Raw genomic sequence first — 22,739 nt, forward strand, 5'->3', positions numbered from 1 at the left:
ACAGTTCGTATCTGTACCAGTAGTACGAAGCTGGAATATTTATATGTTAAATACCTGGATGCAAATTCAATTCTTTACTCAGAGCACCTTTTTTAAACCAACAGTGATGTGCTCACAGTAGTCTGCAGAACAATTCCCTAGCTCTTAGATAAAATAAAGAGAAACCATCTATTCAATCATCTGCTCAGCTGTTAGGAAATCATCAGGAAAATGCCCTAATTATCAGATTCAAACAGGTTTGCATTGTGTGAAATAGTCCAGACTTACACAGGACTAACAACAGGACAAACAGAGGATAGAGGGCAAATGGCTTGGTACTAATTCTGCAGAAAATAATCTTGGCATGAGTCACCTATGTCATGCTATAGGAGAAAAGGTTAAAAAAAAAAAAGAAAAAAGAGTCTGTGATACATATACAGGAATACTGCCTGTGAGATATACAAAATATTTTTTATAACCTACAGATATATACTCAGCATTGGGAGAGCATCATCTGGAGTCCAGTTTTGGGCACTGCATTTTAGTAAAGATGTGGACCCATGGAAAAATCCAGAAGACAACACTGAGAAAGATCAGCGGTCAAGAAGTAATGGTCTGTGAGGAAACACTGACGAAACTGGGGGCTAGAAAAGAAAGAGCTGCGCAGATAAAGGCCTACAAACTACTGAAGTTACCAAATGGACTATGTCATCTCCTTTTCAGTGGTGGTAGAAGAGGAAGTGATGGGCTTTGCTGCAGCAAGAAAGCTTTGGGGTTGACTGGGAAAAAATCCTTTCCAATTGCTAGGAAAGGTCACATCACTGCTGCTGGAGGCGGCTGCCTGGAGAGCTGTAGAACCTCCATCACTGAGTGCCCTGGGCTGGACGAGGGCATCTCAGATGGAACATGGCTACAGCTTACCCCGTCCTCCAGCTCCAGATGGGAACGGGTGTCTTTGCATCCCTCTAGCTGCAGGTTTCTTCATAAAAGAAGAAACTGCAATTCTTTCTTACCCATAAGCTAGGAATCATTGCACAAAAGACATGGATGGTTAGTAAATGATGATGCTTGCTTGTTCAGGAAATAACATCAGAGAGTCAAGTATAAAGAAGATTTTCCTATTTTTTTCATAATTTGGAGTTCTGGGATATGTTTTGATGCCTGGAACAGAAAGGTTTTACGAAGCTGTTACAGGCCCCGTAACTTCTTGGACCCTTCTCATTATTTAGTGTTGGCTATTGCGCTCAAGAAGCAGACTTCAAGAGTTTGGTCCAGCAGGTTTGTTTAGTAATGAGCAAAACAATAATGAGTTAAGAGTTCAGACAATATATCTAATAATAGGTGATTTACATTTTAGCTGTCTTTTATTGGAGAAGATTATTCCCTGCTAACAATTTCAATTCCATATTACATCTGCACTTCTTGGATGCATCTACAAGGTGTATCAAGAAATATGAATGTGTATGTCAAGACCAGTAGGTTACCTAATATTTACAGTTAGTGGGTTGACTAATATTTATGACCATCTTATAAGGTATAATTTTAACCCAGAATAATGCAAGCAATAATTTATCTGTAGGATCTTAGAGATTGCTTGTCTCCATGAATCATACCCAAAATCTCAAACAGCTGTAAGCATGTTTAGAGGATGTAAAGTTGTTCCTAAGCAAAGAGTCAGCACCTGTCTATAGAAATCTCTGCATGAAAATGTGTGAGTTGGAAATTTCACACACCTACTATGAGTAAAAAGTATTTAAACTGGATTGACTTCTGAGTTATCACTACATTTGGGTATGTATGAGGGCAAAATATTTTCAAGTATTCAAACAAGTTGTAAATTATGTTCCTTTTGGTTCTGTATTTGTTTTTACTGAACTTATGTACATGTGGAAGTTGGTTCAAATGAATATCTGTATGTTACCTCCAATAATTTCTCAGCCCTTTGCTCAGCAGAAAGTACAACAAACATCAATGCATTTTAAAATCACTGACTGAACAATTCAAAGGCAGAAATGATAATTTTTGAAAGACAAGTTATTTGCCAAGAACGTTACTCAAGTTCAGTGATTTCTGTTGTTTTCTAATTGCTGCTTTTGTCAACATCCTTTTACTTCCATGAGTGCTGCTAAGTGCAAACTAATGGCATATTTCAAAAAGATCACATGGATGGAACATAAAAATCGGTCTTTCAAATGTCACTTAAATACATATCAATTTAATATTAAGATTTATACCATAGCTCCTAGAGACCTGAAATGAGAGATGAGCCTTATTTTCTTGTTACTAGATAAATACCTGATAAGAAACACTTCTAGTCAAAGAATCAAAAACTTTACAACCTCAAACTTTCTATTGTTTGTTTTTCAGATGGCAGAAATATGTTTTCTGGCATATAAACCTATTCTACTTGATATTTAGAAGTAAAAGCTATAAGTGATATTATTAGCAAAGAGGAATGCTGCCAAGAAGCCAGTGCATTCTGCTTGGCTAATACACTAATACAACATTAATTCACTAGTAGTGCCTGGTACTCTGCCTAGTCTGATACTCTGCATGTATGGTAATAAAATAAAACTCAGCAGCAACTAATGCACAGCAGTATATTACATGCTATTTCCCAAATATTCCCTACATGAAGAATGTCAGACCAATCCTATGCCAAGGAAAGATAAAGTATTAGACACTGGAGCTGGGAAATGCTAAATAGTTTCTTGCCATTAGTGGAGAAAAATGTAGTCTGGACAAATTCCATATTAGTGAAATTAGTGGTCCTTCTAAATGTGTTCTGCAGAAGTAAAATAGAAATTTTTATTAAAGCATATGTGAGCCAACACTTTTCTTTTTCAGTACGTGAAATATCTGGTTACTCTTCCCGTAATGTTTTATTCATACATGATTTCACAGTAGCTTAAATTTTCTAATACAATTCCCAAAGTACACACTTGTATCCAGATATGTGGTCTCATTTTAGAAGTGCTGAATTCCCACATCTCCCACTGAGCAAACACAAATGAGTTGATGCACAAAATTGACGTATTTATTTATGGTCATACACAACATCCACTTAAATTAAGGAAAAAATTAATTCCCTTGTGTGCGGTAAAATGAAGGAGTTTGCTAAGTCCTTTAACTTTAGGCACCCACTCAAACAAAAGTGTGTCAAAAGAGTCTTTAAAATGCAAAAAGAAGAATTTGGTAAAATGTTTGGCTTTGAAGGAAAATGTTTATTTCTGATCATTGACACTTATTTCGGAAAATATGTTTCTAAGTCTTTTCTACTGTAATGATTGTTGATAAAGAACAGTGGCAAAAAAGATCTATATATTACAATATTTCTTGTTCAGAATATCACATGGAATTTTCTTTCCAAGCTATTTGGGAGAAGAAAAATTCTTATTTTTCAGTGTTCTACCATAAGGCAAAAGAGGTGTATCTGGAGAATAATGAAAATATCCTTGAGTAAATGCGCTATAATAATACTATTCGAGCTATTTCCGTATCTCAGCCTATTAATGCAGGCAGTTTTCTCACGGCCTCTCATATAATCTATTTATACTGTGTCTGTCTGAACAATATTTGACTGAGAATGGTATTTATTTTACTTTGACATCATACTGGGAAGCGTTCATTGCCCTCTTTTAAATAAGCATTTAGAACTTCCTGCTTCTTGTGAAAAAAAAGCAGCTTTCTTTTAAATTGTGTGCAAAGCTGAATGAATTTGGAGGAAAAAACCTTATTTATTGAATAATGTGCTCCAAAGAGCAGCATTATTTGTTAAATAAAGCAAATAAAATTTTGTTAAATCAAGGAAATAAATATTTGACTAACAAACCTTATGAAAAAAAGCATGCAGCGCATATCTAGTAAACAGATTTGCCTGCTAATTTATGAGTGCCCATGAGCCTTTTGCTTCCCTCTGGGCCCATGCTAGATAAGCTACACAAGCTTTCCAACATGCCTGTGACAGCCTTTACTCTTCTGTTCTTATCATACTCTGTGTAGCCCTAGAACTACACCAGGGCAGCCCAGCTGAAATATTCAGGTAAAGCCCTGTCTGGCAGCAGTCAGTGAGCCGCCAGATTGCTTTCAGTGGCCTCTGTGTGACATACAAGCTTGAAAGGAGTCTAGTACTTAATGATATTATACCAACGTTCAATCCACTCTATCAGTCATTTAGAAATTTTAAAAAAGCCCACTTTTTAAATTAAGAAACTTTGAACATAGAGGTTGTCTTGGAACAATACAGGTTCCTTTTTCTACAAGTGACTGAAGAAATTTCTCAGCATGAGAGAAAGTAGAAAGAAGTATAACCCTGTGGGAGTGTTCATGCATACATATTTCTTAAGTCTTGTCGGTGAATAATGGGAAAAGATGTCAGAAAAATATATGTGCTAGGGGAGGAAAACTTTAAGTGATTCAGTCTGGTGAGGAATAGGCGTAGCTTGAGTTTTAATCTTTCTCCATCTAGCACTCTCTTTCCCCCTTTTTCTGTCTTATGTTTTTGATTTTCCCTTTTAATTTATTTAGTACTTTTATTTAGTCACATTCCATCTTATACGAGTGACGTATTTTTTTCACAAGAGATGCTCATTCCCAGATACTACTCATTATTTACAGCACTATGTGCTAGAGCATAAACTTTTCAGATATTTAATGGATACATACTTTTGCATACTGGAATGTCTTACATTTAGTGGCATTTAATACAAAATATAATGAATATAACTACTTTGCCTTTTCCGTATCCAGCCTCCAAGAATGGCTTTCACAAGAAAATATCTGGATTGCAAACAGTCTCTTCAGTGCCAGAAAAAACTCTGCTGTCTCTATACGACTCTACAGTCCTGCTGAACTGCGATTTTAAAGTTGCCTGGCTATTCTTTCATGTCTACAAATCACATCATTGTGTGTCCCAGTGTTAATATGTTCCCTCAGTAACTGGTTCATGTGAAATGGGTTGCTATAAAGTTTGCATCCACATTTTTATTGTACCAGTGAAGAGGAAAACCCAGGCTCAATGGCATTACAAATTTACTCCATAATTTCATACTTCAGTCACCTATGAAAAGATAGGAATCTTTTTTTTGGACCAAATTAAACAAACTGCAAGACTTCTCTGACATAGTATGTACTTCCAATGAAATATTTACAAATGATCTCTGCAAGGGTAAAAAAGAACTAAATCAGTCCAATTTAAATGACTGCTGTAAACCTGGTTATAGTAGGTTGAATATAGCCTTATATTAAATTTTAATCTGCAATATTTACACCAGACAAACTGGAGAAATCCAAGTCTGCAATCTCTCAAGGAAAACAGTGATTTTTGTGCATGATATTTTTTGCACAGTCTCAGAAAGATCTGCTACCCCAGACATTTGAAGTAAATGTTCAGTTTCATTCATTCTCTGTTAAATGCAGAACAGTGTTCAGAAGTAACATCCAGATTATATGTGTATTTTTGTTGCTGATCTCTTACTCTGCCTCCAAGACACAATGGAGTTTGGCTCCAGTCTGATCAGAGCTGCTTTTGCTGGGTTCTGCTTGCGTTGATTGATGTGCCCACACAATCAATACACAAAAACAGACAAAAGAAACTGAAATAAAATGTTACTACCCCTAGTTTTAGGGTGGTTGTCTGAGCTTTAGCACTGATATTCACTGTCAACCCTGAAGAGGGTATTTAGGCATTAGCCTTTCAACGGCTGAACTCATTTGTTGATTCAGCCAATCCTGAAGTCTACAGAAAAGCCAGGAATTCAAGACGGTCACTTTTTACACTGTTTTAACCAGAAGATAATATGTCAACTCTTCCTTCTCATTTCAGAGTATGTAGTCACCTTTGTTTTTAGAGAAGCTGTTCTTTTTGATTTGTGAACTATTTTGTCAGATTCTGAAGCAGGAGAATTATCCACCGGATGTAGATCTTGTTTCATTACTGTAAGTCAGGTAGTTAAAGACCGTGAGGGAAGGCCAGGCATTCAAATAATCCACCTCACAATTCTTTAAAATGTGATTATAATGCTACCAAGATGTAGAAACCCTTGGCAAGCTCAAGAATACTTTTCATAGAAAATCAGTGTCGTCATTCTTCCACAAAAGGGGAAAACAAGCTACAAGATGTGATAATGTCATCTGACATAATTTGTAGTTTTCACATGGTGGGTGGTATGGTGCCTTTGTATTGGATATGAAGGTGGAGGGTTGCTCTTTTTCATGTATTTTGAAGACAGGTAAGAGAACATAACACAGTGACAAAGATTTGTTCAAAAAAAGGGCTGTTTGTCCAAAATCAGGTTTTCCTTTTGATTTGTTAAGGCTAAAAATAAGAAGAGATTTAGTCACTTTCAGGGAAAAGGTAACTAGATCAAGAGTCAATCCTTTTGAAAATTCTTTACTGTCAATAAATATCTCTACAGAGGTAAAAGCACAAGACTTTCTAGTGTAGCAGACAAGGCACAAAGGATGATTGCTCCACTTTCTTAGGCTCTGATGAAACTCGTATGAATTGTTAGGTACCCCATTTTAAGATTGAATTAAGAGAATCTGTGGAAGAATAAATGAATAATCAGAGGACTTGGAAAAAAAGTGTAACAGGAGAAATGGTTAGAGGATCAGCAGTTGTTTAGAGACGTCTTAGGAAGGAAATGATAACACTCTTCAAGTATGTAAAAGGTTGCTATGAAGAAGACCATGATGAGTTGTCCCACAAGAAGTAGAACAAAGAGTAATTGGCTTAATTTGCAGCAGAAACTCATATTTGATATTGGGAAAGCTTTAATAACAATCAGTAGAGCTTAGTAACAGGGAGTGGAGCCCTTCTGGATCTGCCTGGGCACAGGGAACAGAAACAGCCACAGGGAGAGAATCAGTGTCTCTGAGAGGTGTTTTACTTGATGCTGCCTGACAGCAGGAAGATGGACTGAATGGTCTCCTTTGCTCGCTCTCCTACATTGCTATTATTAGTGTGATTTTCATGCTGCACTTTGTCACAAGCTTGCAGTGGAATACCACTACTGAGAAAACGTGTGCTGGAGCTTCTGCTTCACAGGTGTAGCATGCAGTTTATATACTATAGAGTTGCTGGGTTATCAGATCAAAAGCAATCAGAGTCAAAAGAGTGTTTGTCCCATTTGTGTTTACAGTTTTTACATACCCGCAGCCCATGACACTCATGTCAAATTAATTGTGTTAGCTTACCTTAGATAGAATATTTTTTTTTTCTGGAAACTAATGAGCACTGAAGGAAACCAACACATTATGCTTGGCAACCCTGTAAACACTATGTCATATTTACTGTGTAATATATAGCTGGTTACTGACTAATGTACTTTTAAATAAAAGAGATGTGGGACCCCAGCTTACAGTCACTCTTCTTGAAAAATCTTATTGAGTTAAATAGGAATAAAATAAATGTGCTTTTATAGAAATTACTCAAAACCCAAGAGAACCAAATAATGAATGAGATTCTTTCAACAGAATTTTTACATAGAACAGGATGTAGAACAGAGCTCTGTAGTAAGAATATAATTTTCCGTTAATTTTCCATTTGATTGTGTTGGCTGTTTTAAAAATACTGTGCAAAACCAATTTTGTTTCCTGTTAAATACCTTCGGACTTTTTCATACACACAATTCAGATTATCAGATTTCCTATCTGAAGATTTTGGGTCTTTTTCTCTTCAAAGAGCTGGATGATTATATAAAGATAAACAAAAGGATATTCAGATAAAATAATTTAATTCTTAAGCTTCTAAATAAAAATACTTGTGGATATAAAGCCATTGCTTGTGGTGATAGAGAATATCCTTGTGTCCAGTTACTGCCTATATTGAATACACTGATCTCCAAAAGCAAAGAGACTGGAAGAATTAAGAAACTGATGCACAGTTTTCTGTGCCTTATGTAATCATGAGTTGATGGGTCTTGGACTTCAGAAAAGCTAACAAAGAAATCCAAAATTCAGTAAGCAGTAGATCTAAATCAAAATCAAGATTTTACACTTAAGATAAGCCTGGGAAGTCTGGGCAAAGGGCACACTGTAGGTCAGAGATTGGTAAAGCTGTTGCATATGTTACATCAGTCACTTCTATTCACCAGCTTTATACAAACAAAATGAAACTAGGAAAAAAAGAGGGTGAAGTACTGCAGATGTCTAGAAATGTCGTATTTAATTAAGTCACATTTTATATTAATTTGCAGTATAATTGCCAGCTGCCCTGACTCAAGAGTTTATAGTCATAGGAATCATAGGGTCATCACAATATTTTTTATAGTCCCACTTAGCACCCAGCACAAGGCTTATCTCTTCTCAGTATCAAACAGCAATTCCTTCTCCTTTAGAGTAGAAAATGGCAAATCCCTGAGTGCACATCACTTTTTAACTTGACAAAATTAAAATACACACTTAAACATCTGTTTTGGTGAAAAACAGGAATATGTAAAAGGCAAAATTCACATTTTTTTCAGAACAGGCCAAGCAATTCTCGGACTGGTAAGGAAACTAATTCAAGCTACAATAAATATTGTACAAACTTTCATTATAAAGCAGTAATTTGACTCTGTTTTTCCTTGATGGAAGATTTCTGACATTATTTTTAAAAGCTTCAGACCTGAAATACAAGAACGTGAATTTTCATCTTCTAGAGCCACCGATGTTTTATTATAAACAGAAGGTCATATTATGATTTCATTTTTTAAAAATAAAATATCCTGTGGTATAATCTTATAAGAGAAGCCATAAAAAAAAATACTCTCAGACAGGCTGAACCTTCTTTCAAGATTCAAAGAATACTTTTAAAAACTACAAAAACCATTTTGCTGTCTCCAGCATGTTTGGCAGTTACATTTCATACATTTTGTACTTTTTTAGTGCCACCAATTTTCTTGTCCTTTAATCTGAAACATACCGTAATAAATTATCAATTCACTGTTTGAAAAAGAAACTATATGAAGAAGCTGCTTGCTTTGGAAAATAGCACCAAACTGTCTCAATGAATACAAAATCTGAGAAGCTGTGGGGAGACTTGCAAGAAAGGAGGGGGAATTTCAGTAGATGGTGGGAGCTCCATAACTCTGTACTAAGTTCATATAAAATGGCTGGCCAGTAACATTTGTGGAGAGGAGTAAGAACATACTGAGAAATGAAGCTATGTAAAGTGGTGGCAAAGGATGAAATAGAGATCTACCTCCAGAGCAACATGTTTTGTTGTCATTATAGTTCAATACTTGAGCTCATCTAGGCCATTGAGCCTGTCAGCCCAGCCATGCCATCTCCTTCATGTGTCCTGGTAATGCTTATAATGAAGGGTATAAGAGATCCCAGTGACCTCAGGTGACTTCAGGTTTAGCGCTTCAAGGCCACGGAACAAAATAAAAATGTATTAAAGTAATCTTAACCCTAAGTAACCCTAATTTGCCCCTGCAAGCCTGCTGTAATCCATAATCCAGAGGTTTATTCTCTTGGAGCTGGGGAAATGCAATGTCTTTGGGACCTGGAAGGAGAAGTGAGGTTGCAGATTGGACTCTTTGTAAACCATATAGGTTGCTGTCCTGGATGTGCACTTGTCAAATAGATTATGATTATTAGATAGGCACTTCAGACTAAATAGCAGATGTCCTTTAAGCTAAAATATAACCTAAATTATAGCCGTAGTTGTATAAAAGAAAAAGAAAAACAAACAATAAAGCCACAAAAGTAAGGCATTTGTGAGGCCTGAAAGATTCTACAAAGTCCTCTAAATTATTAGAATTTTCTTGGATGTATTTTTAAAACCTGTTTTTCTCTCTTCTATCCTGTAATTTGAAAAATAATTGTTTGTTTTTGTGACTTAATTCCATTTCTTCTTTTGCCAAATGTTTCTCATTTTAAATTGACACAAAAATGGTATTGCAGGCTGTGAACGGGTTATATACAGTTTGAACTCCTCCTTGGAGAGCTGAATTTTCTAATTGTGACTGAAAGATATGCAATTCCTCTTGCGGAGCTAATTCAAACACTTTGGAGGACACACAGGGTGCAGGAACACAGTGGAAGACCTTTAACAACATAAAAAATGACTGTTCCAACCTGTCCAAGTCTCAAGATCCAATTTGCAGTGGTTTTGGTTTTAGAAATGAAGAATAGTCTCTGAATAGATTTTTACTTGTAAGCAATGTGTGGCTTCTTCAGAGGCAAGCTTCCCATCTTGTTATAAAAAGCTGATACATTCATTTTGAAACATCCTATTTAATTTTTACATGTAAGGCAAAATAACTTCATCCTTAAATTTAGTTGTTAGATTCAAACTAGTTCAATATACTGAAATTTTCAAAAACGATTAGTTGGTGTGGGTGCCTGGCTGTTTTCTGTGTCCATCCTCCAGTGTGTTATTCAATACATGATTTTCTAAAACTGCTCTTTGAAAGTCTCTTTGAACATCCTGTCTATTAGAGATATTTTGGAAAACTGTTCATCACTTTCCCAAATCTTGACTTAGATCTCCAAGGGTTTGGGTTCTTGGTATATTATGACAGATGAAGGTGAGTCAAGAAATTCTGTGGCTAAATTTTGAAATGGCATAAATCACAGGATGCTGCAATTTCAATAAGATGGTATGATTTATATCTCCTGGGGGTGTGTTACAGCATGCTCATAAATTCATCTATTACGTACGCAGATCTAAAAAAAAACCCAACCAAAAAACCAAAAGTGAGACAAATAAATGCAAACCAGGACTATTCATAATCAAAGTATAGTTTAACTTTTATTCAGTTGAAACACAATGGGCATGTGTGTTATCCTCTAAATTAAAATGTAGCTGGTCTTTTTTGGAACAGAAGGTTGCTCCGGGAACAGAGTATGAAACAAAGAAGTAACTGAAAAACATGTAATGAAGGAAATAAATGAACGAATAACGTAGAAAAAGGATAACCTTCATTTTTTTCCTGATTACTAATAGAGTAAACATTCCACTGTAATTCAATAGCTGAAGGAATTGCCATCACATTAAAAGTTTTTACATGTAGAATTAAACTTTCTGTTGTTTAGGAGACCTCACTATGTTATCCAGGTTGACTATGGAAAATTACTGTTGAGGAACATCAGTGCAATTACATGGTCAGAGCAATCCTTTGAAAAGCTTATTTTTAAGAATAAAAGTAAAATATGCTTTAAATAGTAGTCAGAAGAAAGCCCATATCTGGTTAATGGCAAGTTAAAGTGAATGACTCTTCAAATGGTTAATGAAATGGATGTTTTGAAGACTGTTCTCTGAACAATACTGTAACCTGGAAGTACTTAATGGCTGATGACCCTAACTCCAAGTGATCTTGGAAGCAGAAGAACTCTGATTCTATATTGATAGAAAAAGATTTAAAAAATATTCAAGACTTTTTTTTTTTAAATTCTGAGCCACAATAGTGTGAAAATGAATTTAAAACTTCCTACTGCCCTTTTTTATGAACTTCCATTTCACCCTTCTTGAAGAGGCTTGTATTCTACTTTTCCATGTCTTCAAATCAAGTAAAATTTGACTACAGTATATAGTGTTCTCATGATCGCTTCTCCATCCTGAATGCTAGATATCGTCTGTGCTATTTGGACTCTGCTCCCATATCATTACTTTTCTTTATTATGTTTTTAAATTGACTCAAATGCAGTGAGTTACTTCAAAATCTCAGCAGTTATGAAGGGCACATCCTTTTCATTTGAACCCCACAGGGCACACCCTGTTTAGACAGGGTTAGTTCTCATGTAACTCATCACCATCCTCCTTAAAATTCTCAACAGTTCCTCTCTATATGAGGTCACATGATCCAAACATAACTGGTAAGTTTTGTGATGTCATTGCTCATATCTTCAAAGTCACTGTTTTGTATGTTTAGCTGAAGTTAGAAATTATTTATTTCCTCAGCAGGTTGCCAACACACAAAAATGAGCATTTTAATACAGAGACACAGACACAAACACTACAGTGAAGGTCCTTTTTTTCTATTCCACTCCTTTTTTCAGGACTTTCCTCAGTAATACAGTCACTACCTCCCCCTAAAAAAAGTTTACTCTCTCTGATGACTAAATTGGAAATCAAGGATGACCTGGCTATTTACATGTTTTTCATAATCTGGGAATAGGCTGTTCAGAGCTGCACAGGATGCGTCTCATTTTGAATGCTGGTTCGTAACCCCTGACTAACAGAGGACACGTAAGGAGTATAGTTCCAACATTTGCATGAATTACTGTCATCCTTTTCTAGGGCATTGTGTAATCCAGCTGGGATGATGAGGCTTGTCCAGAGCACGATCTAAGGGCCATCAAAATGACAATTAATGTTTGAATTTTTCATCTGAACCTTGAAAATGTTTGGACTCCAACTCAGGATGCTGGAAAATATAAAGAAAGGCCAAAGTCTGATGAAACAGCTGCTCACTTGAAATTTCATCTCCTCTTACCTAAACTAATCCTCTCTCCTCTCCAGTCATCACTCCTTCTTTCATGGCCCACACTCCCAGAGTGACACTCTTTCCTGGGAAGGTCTCTTCCATAGGGAGTTGTAGCTTCCTGGTACCTTTGGTGAGGGGCATCTGCCAGCACACTCTTTCCTTCATGTAAGAGATTTTCCAGAGGGCAGGAGACTGCTGACACTCACACAGAAGCCAGGCAGGAACAAAATATAATGCTGTCTTCTGTCATTGAAATTCAGCAAATGGAGCACCTGAGTACTAATACAGAGGTATATTGGTGTATATGATAGCAAAAGTTTTTGTGTATGTTTTCTTCACCATTAATTAAAGGTGAAGAGCTAAAATCAAAGTGAGGTTCAGGGGTCGTTGGTCCACAATCACTTTTACTTTTCTCTCACTCTTTGTTTCTAGGATGGCTACGAGCTGGGAGGACTCATACAAAGTCTAGTTTTACCTATTTGCTGCATTTTTGAGGGAGAGAGGTAACAGTGATCTCAAAATGTACATCTATACTACAAAAGTGTGAGGAATAGTTAGGACAGGCTTCCTCCTCAAGGGTGGAAGTTAAGCTCAGAGCATTTGAAATCATACTGAGTAGTAAGGCTACATTGATATGTGGTTAGCTCCTGCAGCTGCTGGATACACCTGGACAGAACGATTTTTTTCAGGAGAGAATAGAAATGCCAGCAGAAAGGAAAGTCAGTGTCAAGTACAGGAACAGATTGGCCTTTCCAAAGAAAAGAGTCCAAAGTAAAGGACATGATCACCCATTGGATACTTCAGCTGAGGACAATTTGAATTTGTTTCCTAGAGTGACCTGTAGATCCCATAGACTCCCTTCAGAAGAGAGCAGGGAGATGACCATGAGGGGTACACAGTACATGCTCTTGCAGAGCGGGAAAAGGAGAGAAGGGAAGAGAGACAGTGATGGAAGTCACTATTCCTCTAAGGAGAGGCATCTCTCTTTTGAAGTTTGGTTGCATGTTGTTCAAACAGTTATACAAGAAGCGCTTTCACAGCCGCAGAAAAATAATGCTACTGGTAGCACATATCCAAAATCTGATACATTGGTCCTTTTGATCTGTAGAAATGTCAAAAAGTTCAGGACTACCATTTCTGAGGTCACAGAGCACTGAAGGAAACTTTGATACTCAGAATATCCAGAAATTACATTTCTGTCTCTTTAGCTACCTTGTCAGGCTGTGCCTGGGTCAATATTTACCTGGATCAATGTTTACTAAGCTTGGGTCAATATTTACTTGCATTTTTAGTAGAGGAACTCCATTGCTATGGTAAAGAACAGTTTACTACAGGTGATTGGAAGAAATTATTATGCATAGTGTAGAAAGGAGAAGAGAGACAGGCAGTAGTATATTAGAGAATGTGGAGGACGCCGTGCTATGGAGCTAGTAAAGCCCAGGCGTGAGATATAAAGATAGAGGAGGTGGAGAGGGCCCCTGAGAGGCAACCAAACAGGGGATCTGTTTTTATCCCTTCCTGATGGGGATTGGCACTTACCTAGCTGGTTCATGAGGACTTTGAGTCAGATTTGCCTGCCTCTCTTCCTTACCACAACAACCACAACAGTGCTAACCAGTCTTTGATCATCAAAGCTGGGATCTATTAGAAGGCAGCTCAAGAAAGTGCCTTTTTCTGTAGTGGAAACTTAGAATGAGGAAGAACTTGAATCTCTGGGCCACGATGTTCCTGCAGGACAGATTCTGTCCTCCTGCTTTGGTTTTATTCCAGTAACATTCTGGATTGCAATAAATGCTATCTTTTTTTTTTTTTTTTTTTCTTCCCAGGCTCCCTAAAAAACCCCTTTCGTTCCACCCCCAGGGGCAGATTATGTCAGCTCTCCATTCTTCTGAGGAGTCTACAACCTGTGCTGGCAGCACTGGGTGCCTGCTGGACATGCCTCTCTTGAGCCCAGCCCCACGCTCCAGGAGCTCTTCCCCCAGGGTATGTTTGCTCCTTACAGGACAGCTGCTCATCTCCTTCCTGCAGAGACTTCCACTGGACCCAGGCAGAGCAGTCAACAGCAGGCAGGCTTCCTGTCTTCTCTCCTACACTGCCCTTTGAAAGGTCCACAAAATAAGCTGCGAGCAAATGAAGCAGATGCTATCCATCAAAATTTAATAAAAAGACTGTTATATAAATAACATTAACATGCAGTTGCCTGTAACTTTCTGGGAATCAGTATTTGGAGCAGCATGTAGCCCTACAAGTTTGTTAAATTGGAGTAATAAAATCATATGGAAACCAAGATTGTTCTAATCATGATTTTTTTGTATTGACTAAGCTGTAGTCAAAGTAGGTCAGACTGGGAAGGAGAGCTCATTGATGCTAGGCCCTGTGTGTGGTCATGGGCCTTAAAATTACATGACTTAATATTGTTGTTGGGTTGGTTTTTTTTTAAAGTTGTTTATCTTCTGAGTGATGCAGCAGGGGGCAAAGAGTGGGGTTAAAGGAATACTTGTATCAGAAAGGATCCCACGTTCCCATAAAAGCACACAAATGACTCAAAACAATTAATAGAGTACTGCACCAATATTCAATGTTGTAAGACCTCTCCCATTCAGTTGCTCAGTCCTCCACATACTCCACCTTGCATTTCAGGAGGGTTTGAATGCCTAACACATACCCCTTCTACATCTGCATATTGACAGGCAGCATAAGCGTTTTCATAATTCCTAAAGGTGGTAACATCTTTTCCCCTCTGAGCTTCTTGGGATGGACTTTATTACAGAAAAAGTAGGAAAATTCTCCCTTTATGGGCAGCAGTTCCTCTGAAGGCAGACTGGAAGCCCCCAGTCCACCTGGCAGGCACCCTGTGCTCCACCTGTTTCCACCTTTATCTTCATGTTTTTATTTGACTCCCCCTAATGTCTGACAAAAAAGAAGGAGAGGTGGTTGTCCATCCCATCCTGTGCCTCCAAAGAGATGCCTAACTATTAAATTATAAGACCTTTCAACCCCGTAACAGATATCAGAACAAATGTATTGCGATTTTACTGGGAAAGGATATGAATGGGTTTTGTGAAGCAAACTAGCAACAAGTTTACCCTGACCTGTTCCTCATCAAAATCTTGCTTTGAAATGTTTTTAACACCAGATGCAGCTGGTGACCAAGGTTCAAATAACTGACATTACTAAGACGCAGCCAAGATTTCAGCAAGCCTCATGGTGACACTTCTGGACAAAGATAAGGCTTTGTTGTAGGCATGAAAGCTTGGAACACCACTGATCATATGTAGAAAAATGTCACAACAAAAAATCATTAGCAGTCTTGAATCCAGTGGAGAGGCAGGGGAAAGAAATTAGCTCAAGGACTAGGTGTGAATAAATGATCAACTTTTAGAGTGAACTATATAAAGAAGCTGTAATGTAAGATGTCTGATTACACCTTTGTGCTACACTGACCAAAACTAGCAACCAATTATTCTACCATGTTTTCTTCCACCAAAGGAAAACAATTATAAGAGCTGATTTAATGGTTCTTCTTGAAATTACATGAAGAGACTAGCTAAAATTTCAAGAGCTTATTGTGTTTCTAAAAATTCAGACTTCTTTTAAGCATCATTTCACATTTTACAGGCTTTAATTTCAGATTTGCACCTGGTCTTAGCCTAGGGGCAGAAATAAAAGGATACAAGTCAAAACACAGAGACACAAGCCAGTATTTAGATAGGACAGCTAACAGCACAGGGAAGCTACACATGTTCACAATGTGTTTGGATTACTAAATAAATAGAAAATATTGTATTTACTCTCATTTCAGTTTGCTAGAGTTTTAAAATTGTGCAGGAATAGAAAAACTGCATTTTAGTTTCCATTGATATTTGCATCAAAACAGAAATTACTAAAATAAAATACAAATTTGAACAATGAGTCAGATACATTTGTCCTTTCATGGTTTAAAAAAATCTCCACTGTCTTAAAAAAATCAAAAAGCCAAAAAACCCTCCCCCCAAAAAACGGTTAAAGCTAATTTCCCCTCTGCTTTGCTGTCCTGGTGAGAAAGCAATAAAAAAAAGCAAAGTTTATATAAAGCAGTTCTAACCACAAATGTTAGAATCGTTCTACTAATGAAAACATGATTTTCATATATATCAAAAACATACTGTAGTTTGAAGAAATACATAAAAATTCTATTATTAGACAACATAATAGTATATTACCCTATATACTACTTGGTTTGACAATGATTATAGCATAAGCAAAGGCAGGTTGATATCTGTTTAAATAGCTTTACCTAAAGCTACCCCTTTTTTTCTGATATTAATCTCCACTTTGACTAACTCCAAGATTAATTTTATATCATTTCCTTGAATTACAAATACTATAAACAAGAGGAACAGCCAAACATTTTTCTCAGTAATGAGTCAGAAAAAAATACATAGTTAAAACCAAGAAAACTTTCCTAAATATATGTTGTAGGGACATAAATAAAATAAGTAAGATGAATTACAGCTAAGCATCTGTCTTATAGTGTACAAGTAGTTTGGGATTCTAAACAGATGAAAAAGAAATAAAGCAAAGGAAAAAGAAAAAGGAGGAAAAGAAAGCAAAAGAGCTGATAAAGTTTCTGGCTACAATACAGGAGACATATCATTACCATATGATCTAATGTGGGTGTCAGCCTGGATTGTGTTCATTGAGAGAAACCTTATTTTTTAACTGTGCTATGGAATAGAAGCAGGAGGGTTTTCCACCAAGTGACAGTCACTGAGCTGAACTTACCCCCTCCTCCTTTCCACACCTGCAAAGCCTTTTGCCTGGGTTGAATATTTAGTTTAATTACATCTCAGCTTTGAGAGCTCCTGTTGCAAATCCCTGGATTAAAAGGTACGGTTTTCAGTAATTCTCCTGAACTATGCTGCACTAATAAAACTTCAGGCAAGTCTACGGCACGAACTAGTTGAATTTTAAGAGAAGCAAGGAAAAAATCCTACTAAATGTTTAGCATGTTAAGTTTTGTATCCAGCACTTTTGTTTCTTGGGAACATAAGAATGCATTCTCAAGGACTCTGCAGATTTCCTACTGTTTATTTGACTGTTCTGTCTCTTGTTTTGCTTTGTATAAGCACTGCTATAGTCCTTTTTCCTTACTGTAAACTTTTGCAGCAGTATATTCTCTGTTTGCAATCCAGTGTTTAGAATCGGTGATGTAGTGAGTGTAAAAAATGCATGAGTTCTTACATTTCTGTTTTAAACTGCATTCTGTGATTTCTTTTTCATTTGGATTTTTTCATATATATTCCAAACATTAATGAATACAATTTCAATTTCAGAGGAAAAAATACGTAGGAGTTAGTTAAACGGGCTCAGTGTATGCTTTTGTAATGTTAGAAAGTGCTATGTTACAGTGTACAAACAACAGACTCACATTTAAAGAAGGTTCCTATGAATGAAATAGTAGAAAAGAAAATTCCTGGAGCTGAAACTCCTGTTAACAGAGTTTTAATCTCTTTAAAACTTCCAACTCCTATGTTTGCACATCTAGACTTTATTACACAAAATGGGTAAAACATATAATGTAGGAGATTTTTTTTGAAACTGCACATACTGTTTAACTTGTCTTTTGTGGCATTTTGCGAGATTTCTGACAGTAGGTGAACTAATATTTAAAACTTAATATTAAGGTAAACTGACAAGAAGACCACCAATACAGTGGTGACGTGAACTGATGAAGCATATTTCCAGTGGTATTTTAAACTGAAATGTGGCCAAGTCTATGGTATAGTTTCCTCTGTTTGTGGAAAAGTCTTCCTCATTGTAAACACATAATTAAAGCAAATTTAAACAGTTATGTCCTGCAGACATAAATATTGTGTCACAGACCTTTAAAAATTCAGATTTTTTTCCCCTCTCTATTTTTTTTGTAAATGAAATGTAAACATTTCTTACTAGTACAGTTTTGTATATATTTTTTTCTCTAACTGTTTATGTTCATTTACACATGCAAACAATAGGAACAGATATGTGTGCCTGCAGTACGAATACATATATGAATAAAGATATTCAGACACATATTTATTTCTGTTTCCTGATTAATATGTAGCTTGTGTCTGCTATTTTCTCTGCTGTGTCCTCAGATTAGATCCTTGATATCCTTTGTTGTCCTACAGTTTTCCTTTATACACAGCTCTTACTGATTTTATTATAGTTTTGACAAAACAGGGACCAAAGGAAATGGCCTACTACAGGGTTTAACTGAGATAAGTGAAGTCATCAGTATTAATGTGAACAAGAAGTAAAGTGTGAAAACACTTCCAAAGTGCCTTTGCATTGTTTTGGGATTTTTTCTGAGGGGTAGTAATTTAACTCCAGGATAAGATCCTGATTGTGCATTCTTGGGATGGATGGTGCTTCAGCAGTGACCCTGGGGGGGGAATACAAGCAGTTTTAAATATTTAAAAATATTTTAAAAATATATGAATAGGTAAAAAAGAGCTGGAGAAGCTCTTTAAAAAGTACTGACTGCCAGTGCCATGCCAGGGTTGGTGTGCAGCATTCCCAATGTTTATTAATGTTAATGTACATTCTGAAAAATAATTGGTATTGGGGTAATGTTTTATTGATCATTTTCACAAGGCAGCTTATTACGATGAATGGTGATGATTTAGCAAATTTGTCTTCCCGTTTCAGACTATTAATAAATTGCATTGTTATTTTACAATAATTCATACATAATAATGATTATTTAAAAAATCTTGTTTTAGATTAAACTGTGGTAAGAACTCACCACCATGAACTAACACCACTTTGCTGTGACATCCTTACTTGTCTGTGTGTATTCTGCATGCATCATGGGGGTGTTGCTGGGGAAGGGACACAGCCCCAGTGTCGGTGGGGGGCCAGGGCAGCAGTGAGCACAGGAGGATGGCCCACATGGGGACACAGCCTGCCCCTGCTACATGGCCTGAGTTTGCACAGCACTGTTGGGCTGACAGGATGTGCTAAAATGCTCTGACCCTCTAGTTGACATTGGGGTCTGCGAAACCCCTCAGTGCATGCAGTAGGTAATATGCCTGCTCCAGGAATACAAAATACTTTCAGGTCCAACTAAGAATCCAGCTATGTCTGTTAAAGAGGCAACAGAAATGGTGTTTTACTCCATGTGAAGTCACTTTGAAGTCTTTGGGACATCTGAAGGTGTTAGATACCTGTCTTCCCGTTAGGTAGATGACAGAAATGTAAGCTATGATTTTAAAACACTAGCATATTTTATAAGGTAACCTTATCATCCTCTCAAGAATGAGCCCTAAAGGTTTCTGCAGGATTGAACTATTGGCATCTGTAGGCAGAAATTCACAAAGGAAATTGAACCCAGGCACAATATAGACTGTATCTAATTTCAGGCCTGTGTTTTTTATTTACTTAGCTTTTTTTATACTAACTGCTCCTGAGAGGCCTCGGTATACCACTCTCACCTAGCATCATCTGCCCATGTTATTCATCTGCCTGGTAGGTTCCATGTGTCAATATAGAGAGGGAGACAGTCCTCCTCTGCCTCTCCCCCAGTTTTTTATCTTTCCATTAGTCAATATGGAGCTGAGAAATGCTATACCACGCCCCAAACTGTTGGATAACTTCTGCTAGAAAAAAATTAATCCCAGCTAGTGCCCAGACAAGGCATTTCAGAAGTTATTGACCTGAAGAAGCAAGTGGACATTTTTGCTTTCATTACAAAGAGCAACATCTGTATTCAGGACTATGCCATCCTTTTTAAGAAAAGGCTCCTAAATAAATTACAAGTTTGCCTTTCTGGCACTTGGCAACTTGAAGGCAGGTTTCTTCATTTTTTTTTTTGTGGGTTGTTTCTAGACCCATGAAGGTTTTTTAAAAGATAAGCTTCCTTATATAGAATAAATAGTAAAAGAAAATAATTTTCAGGAAATTAGCTGATCTATACAGCCTTTATACAAAACCTGCAAACAGCTGTTTTGTAATTTCTCCTTAGCACACAACAACACAGGTAGCATAATGTACCATAGTGTGTTGTAGCATAGTGTGTTGAAATGCATTTAGGCCTAGGTCCTGAGAACATGTATTTAAGCAGTTTTCTTTGTTAATATCTATGGCAATACGTACTTGTGTAAAGTTGCTCCTGAGCATGAAAGTCTGCAGAATGAGGCCCTGAAGTCCCATTAGAAAGTGTGCTGACAATACTACAAGCATCAATTCAAATGCTTATGCAGTGCAAAGCAGAGGATTTTCAGGGTGCATTGTTTATATCATAAAATCTCCTAGCCAAAAATTTGGAAAGAAAGCCAAGAATATCAAATATAACACAACATTGTATTCCATTTTATCGTGTTGTTTAAACTGGGAAAGAAGTATAGCTCATTTAAACAATTAAAGATCTTCCCCTTTCTCTCCACCCCGTCACTAGATCCTACTCTTTCTCAGTCAGTTTTACTAGGCTATAATTTAAAACACACAGCAAGCTGGCACTTTAAAAAATATTTCTCAAGACATGAAATACTGCATTACAGTGAGTTTGGGAACCTCAGGTTCATCCCCAGGGGACAAACTCATTGCTATGAAACAAATGCTAATGAAATCAAATAGACGGTTACGTTGGCAGAAAACAGACACATGGAAAATGTGGCTTATTGTTTTGACTGTTTTGCATAACAAAGTTGACAGCGCTGCCTGTTCCTAATAAATATTACTCTAAATATGCAAACAGATGTGTTTACAGTTGCCTTTAAACTGCTCTGTAAACAAAAAGCCTATTGACAAGCAGTTACCAGACTCCTATCACATAACTGTCCTATTTTCACAATTCAGTTTTCATTTATTGAAAGGAACAGTTATGCAATTGGTGGATATACTGGACCTCCTTCAGCAGGAACTGTGCAGCTATGGGAAACTGCTACTTTTGTTGTAAATCTTCTGCTTTGATCCCTAGGTTCTGCCTGGAGTCGATGAACTAAGCCATGAGGCTGGCTCTTCTCTTTGTCCTACTGCTGCCAGCATGCTTGGCCAAGCCATTCCACCAGCAGGGCCTCTTTGACTTTATGCTGGAGGATGAAGGGTCGGCCGATATGCCTCCGACGGATGATCCCGTCATATCTGGATTTGGACCAGTGTGCCCCTTCCGCTGCCAGTGCCATCTTCGCGTCGTGCAGTGCTCTGACCTAGGTAAGCCCAAGAGTATCTTCATAGAGTATGTACTTACATTCTAGCCACGGGTCTGCAGCTGAGACAGTGAGGCTGGTACTGCCACTCTGTAACTGGGTTTTTGGCAAAGAATGAACTATGCTACCGCTACTCCTAACTAGAATGTACTATGTGAAGTAGGCCATAAAGCCCTGACAAGATGGACATTTGTTGTGACCATGAGGAATGTTTGATTTTTTAATGTATATTTTGTGTATGTTCATTTCATTTGTTCTTTGAAAGGCCACAGATTTCTGTTGCAGAGAAAATAACTTTGCAAGGCTATTCCTTCAAATGCATATTAAATAAATTCAGTGAGGTCAGATGTGGGGATGGAAACATTTTAAAAGGTTCTAAATTGCATGGTCTGAACTCCAACACCCTTAATCATACTGTCTAGTACCTCAACATAGAAATCATCCCATTTCCATTGGAATACATGAGTATGGAATAACCAAACCTGAATCATATATGCTGGAACCAGCTCTTTGGAGGAAAGAGCTTGGAAACACTCCAAAACAATGAACACATTTTGGAGTTCCTTATTAAATATCTTTCTTAGACACTGTTCAAGCTGAAACCATGAGAACCTTTCTCACAAACTCCCCTTAGTCCCTCACGTACAAGGGCTTGTCTGCACAGTCAGACCAGCAGGATGTGAAGCCATGCCTGCCATCTCTGTATTTGACTTTCCCATGTAGAAATCTCAAGTGATGAAGTCAACTTCACTGAGACTGCTCTTGGTTTAAGGCAGTATCATTCAGTCTATGTCAGCGTACAGTGCAGAAAATTAATTAAAGTTGGTTTTGCTCAGAAGGAAATTAGGCAGTTTATTCAGTGGACAGACAAATAACTTCTCTTATGATTTTATAGAGTTTATTTTTTTAAAAAAGTCTTCTTTCAGCTGCTTAAACATATAGCTGGGTGTTTCTATTTTCCTATGCTATAGCATTGGGTTTGATAATTACTGTAAATCATGGCACAAATCCACCAGTTAGGACCTTAGTCTCATTGTGGTGGGTATCATATAATTACAGAAAGGAGGAGAAACATTATTTACGTCCCTAGAAACTTCTGTGAATTTATTAAAGCTAGCCACATAATTACGCAACAGATATGTTTGGCAAAGACCCAATGAACAATGCAAGCCAA

At 37.1% G+C, this 22,739-nt stretch overlaps 1 protein-coding gene across 1 annotated transcript in view; it reads left to right on the top strand.

Annotated features, from left to right (window-relative positions):
- The first annotated feature begins 17,111 nt into the window (after window positions 1-17,111).
- Window positions 17,112-22,739, top strand: part of DCN (decorin) — a 40,133-nt gene continuing 34,505 nt past the window's right edge. The window contains exons 1-2 of the mRNA XM_082308385.1: window positions 17,112-17,264; window positions 21,337-21,569. Of these exons, the coding sequence (XP_082164511.1) occupies window positions 21,365-21,569 (205 nt within the window). The 5' untranslated portion in view covers window positions 17,112-17,264; window positions 21,337-21,364. The remainder of the gene's footprint in view (window positions 17,265-21,336; window positions 21,570-22,739) is intronic.

Source organism: Platalea leucorodia (genome assembly GCF_965183815.1).
Source record: "Platalea leucorodia genome assembly, chromosome: 4".
In the NCBI taxonomy this organism is placed as follows: domain Eukaryota; kingdom Metazoa; phylum Chordata; class Aves; order Pelecaniformes; family Threskiornithidae; genus Platalea; species Platalea leucorodia.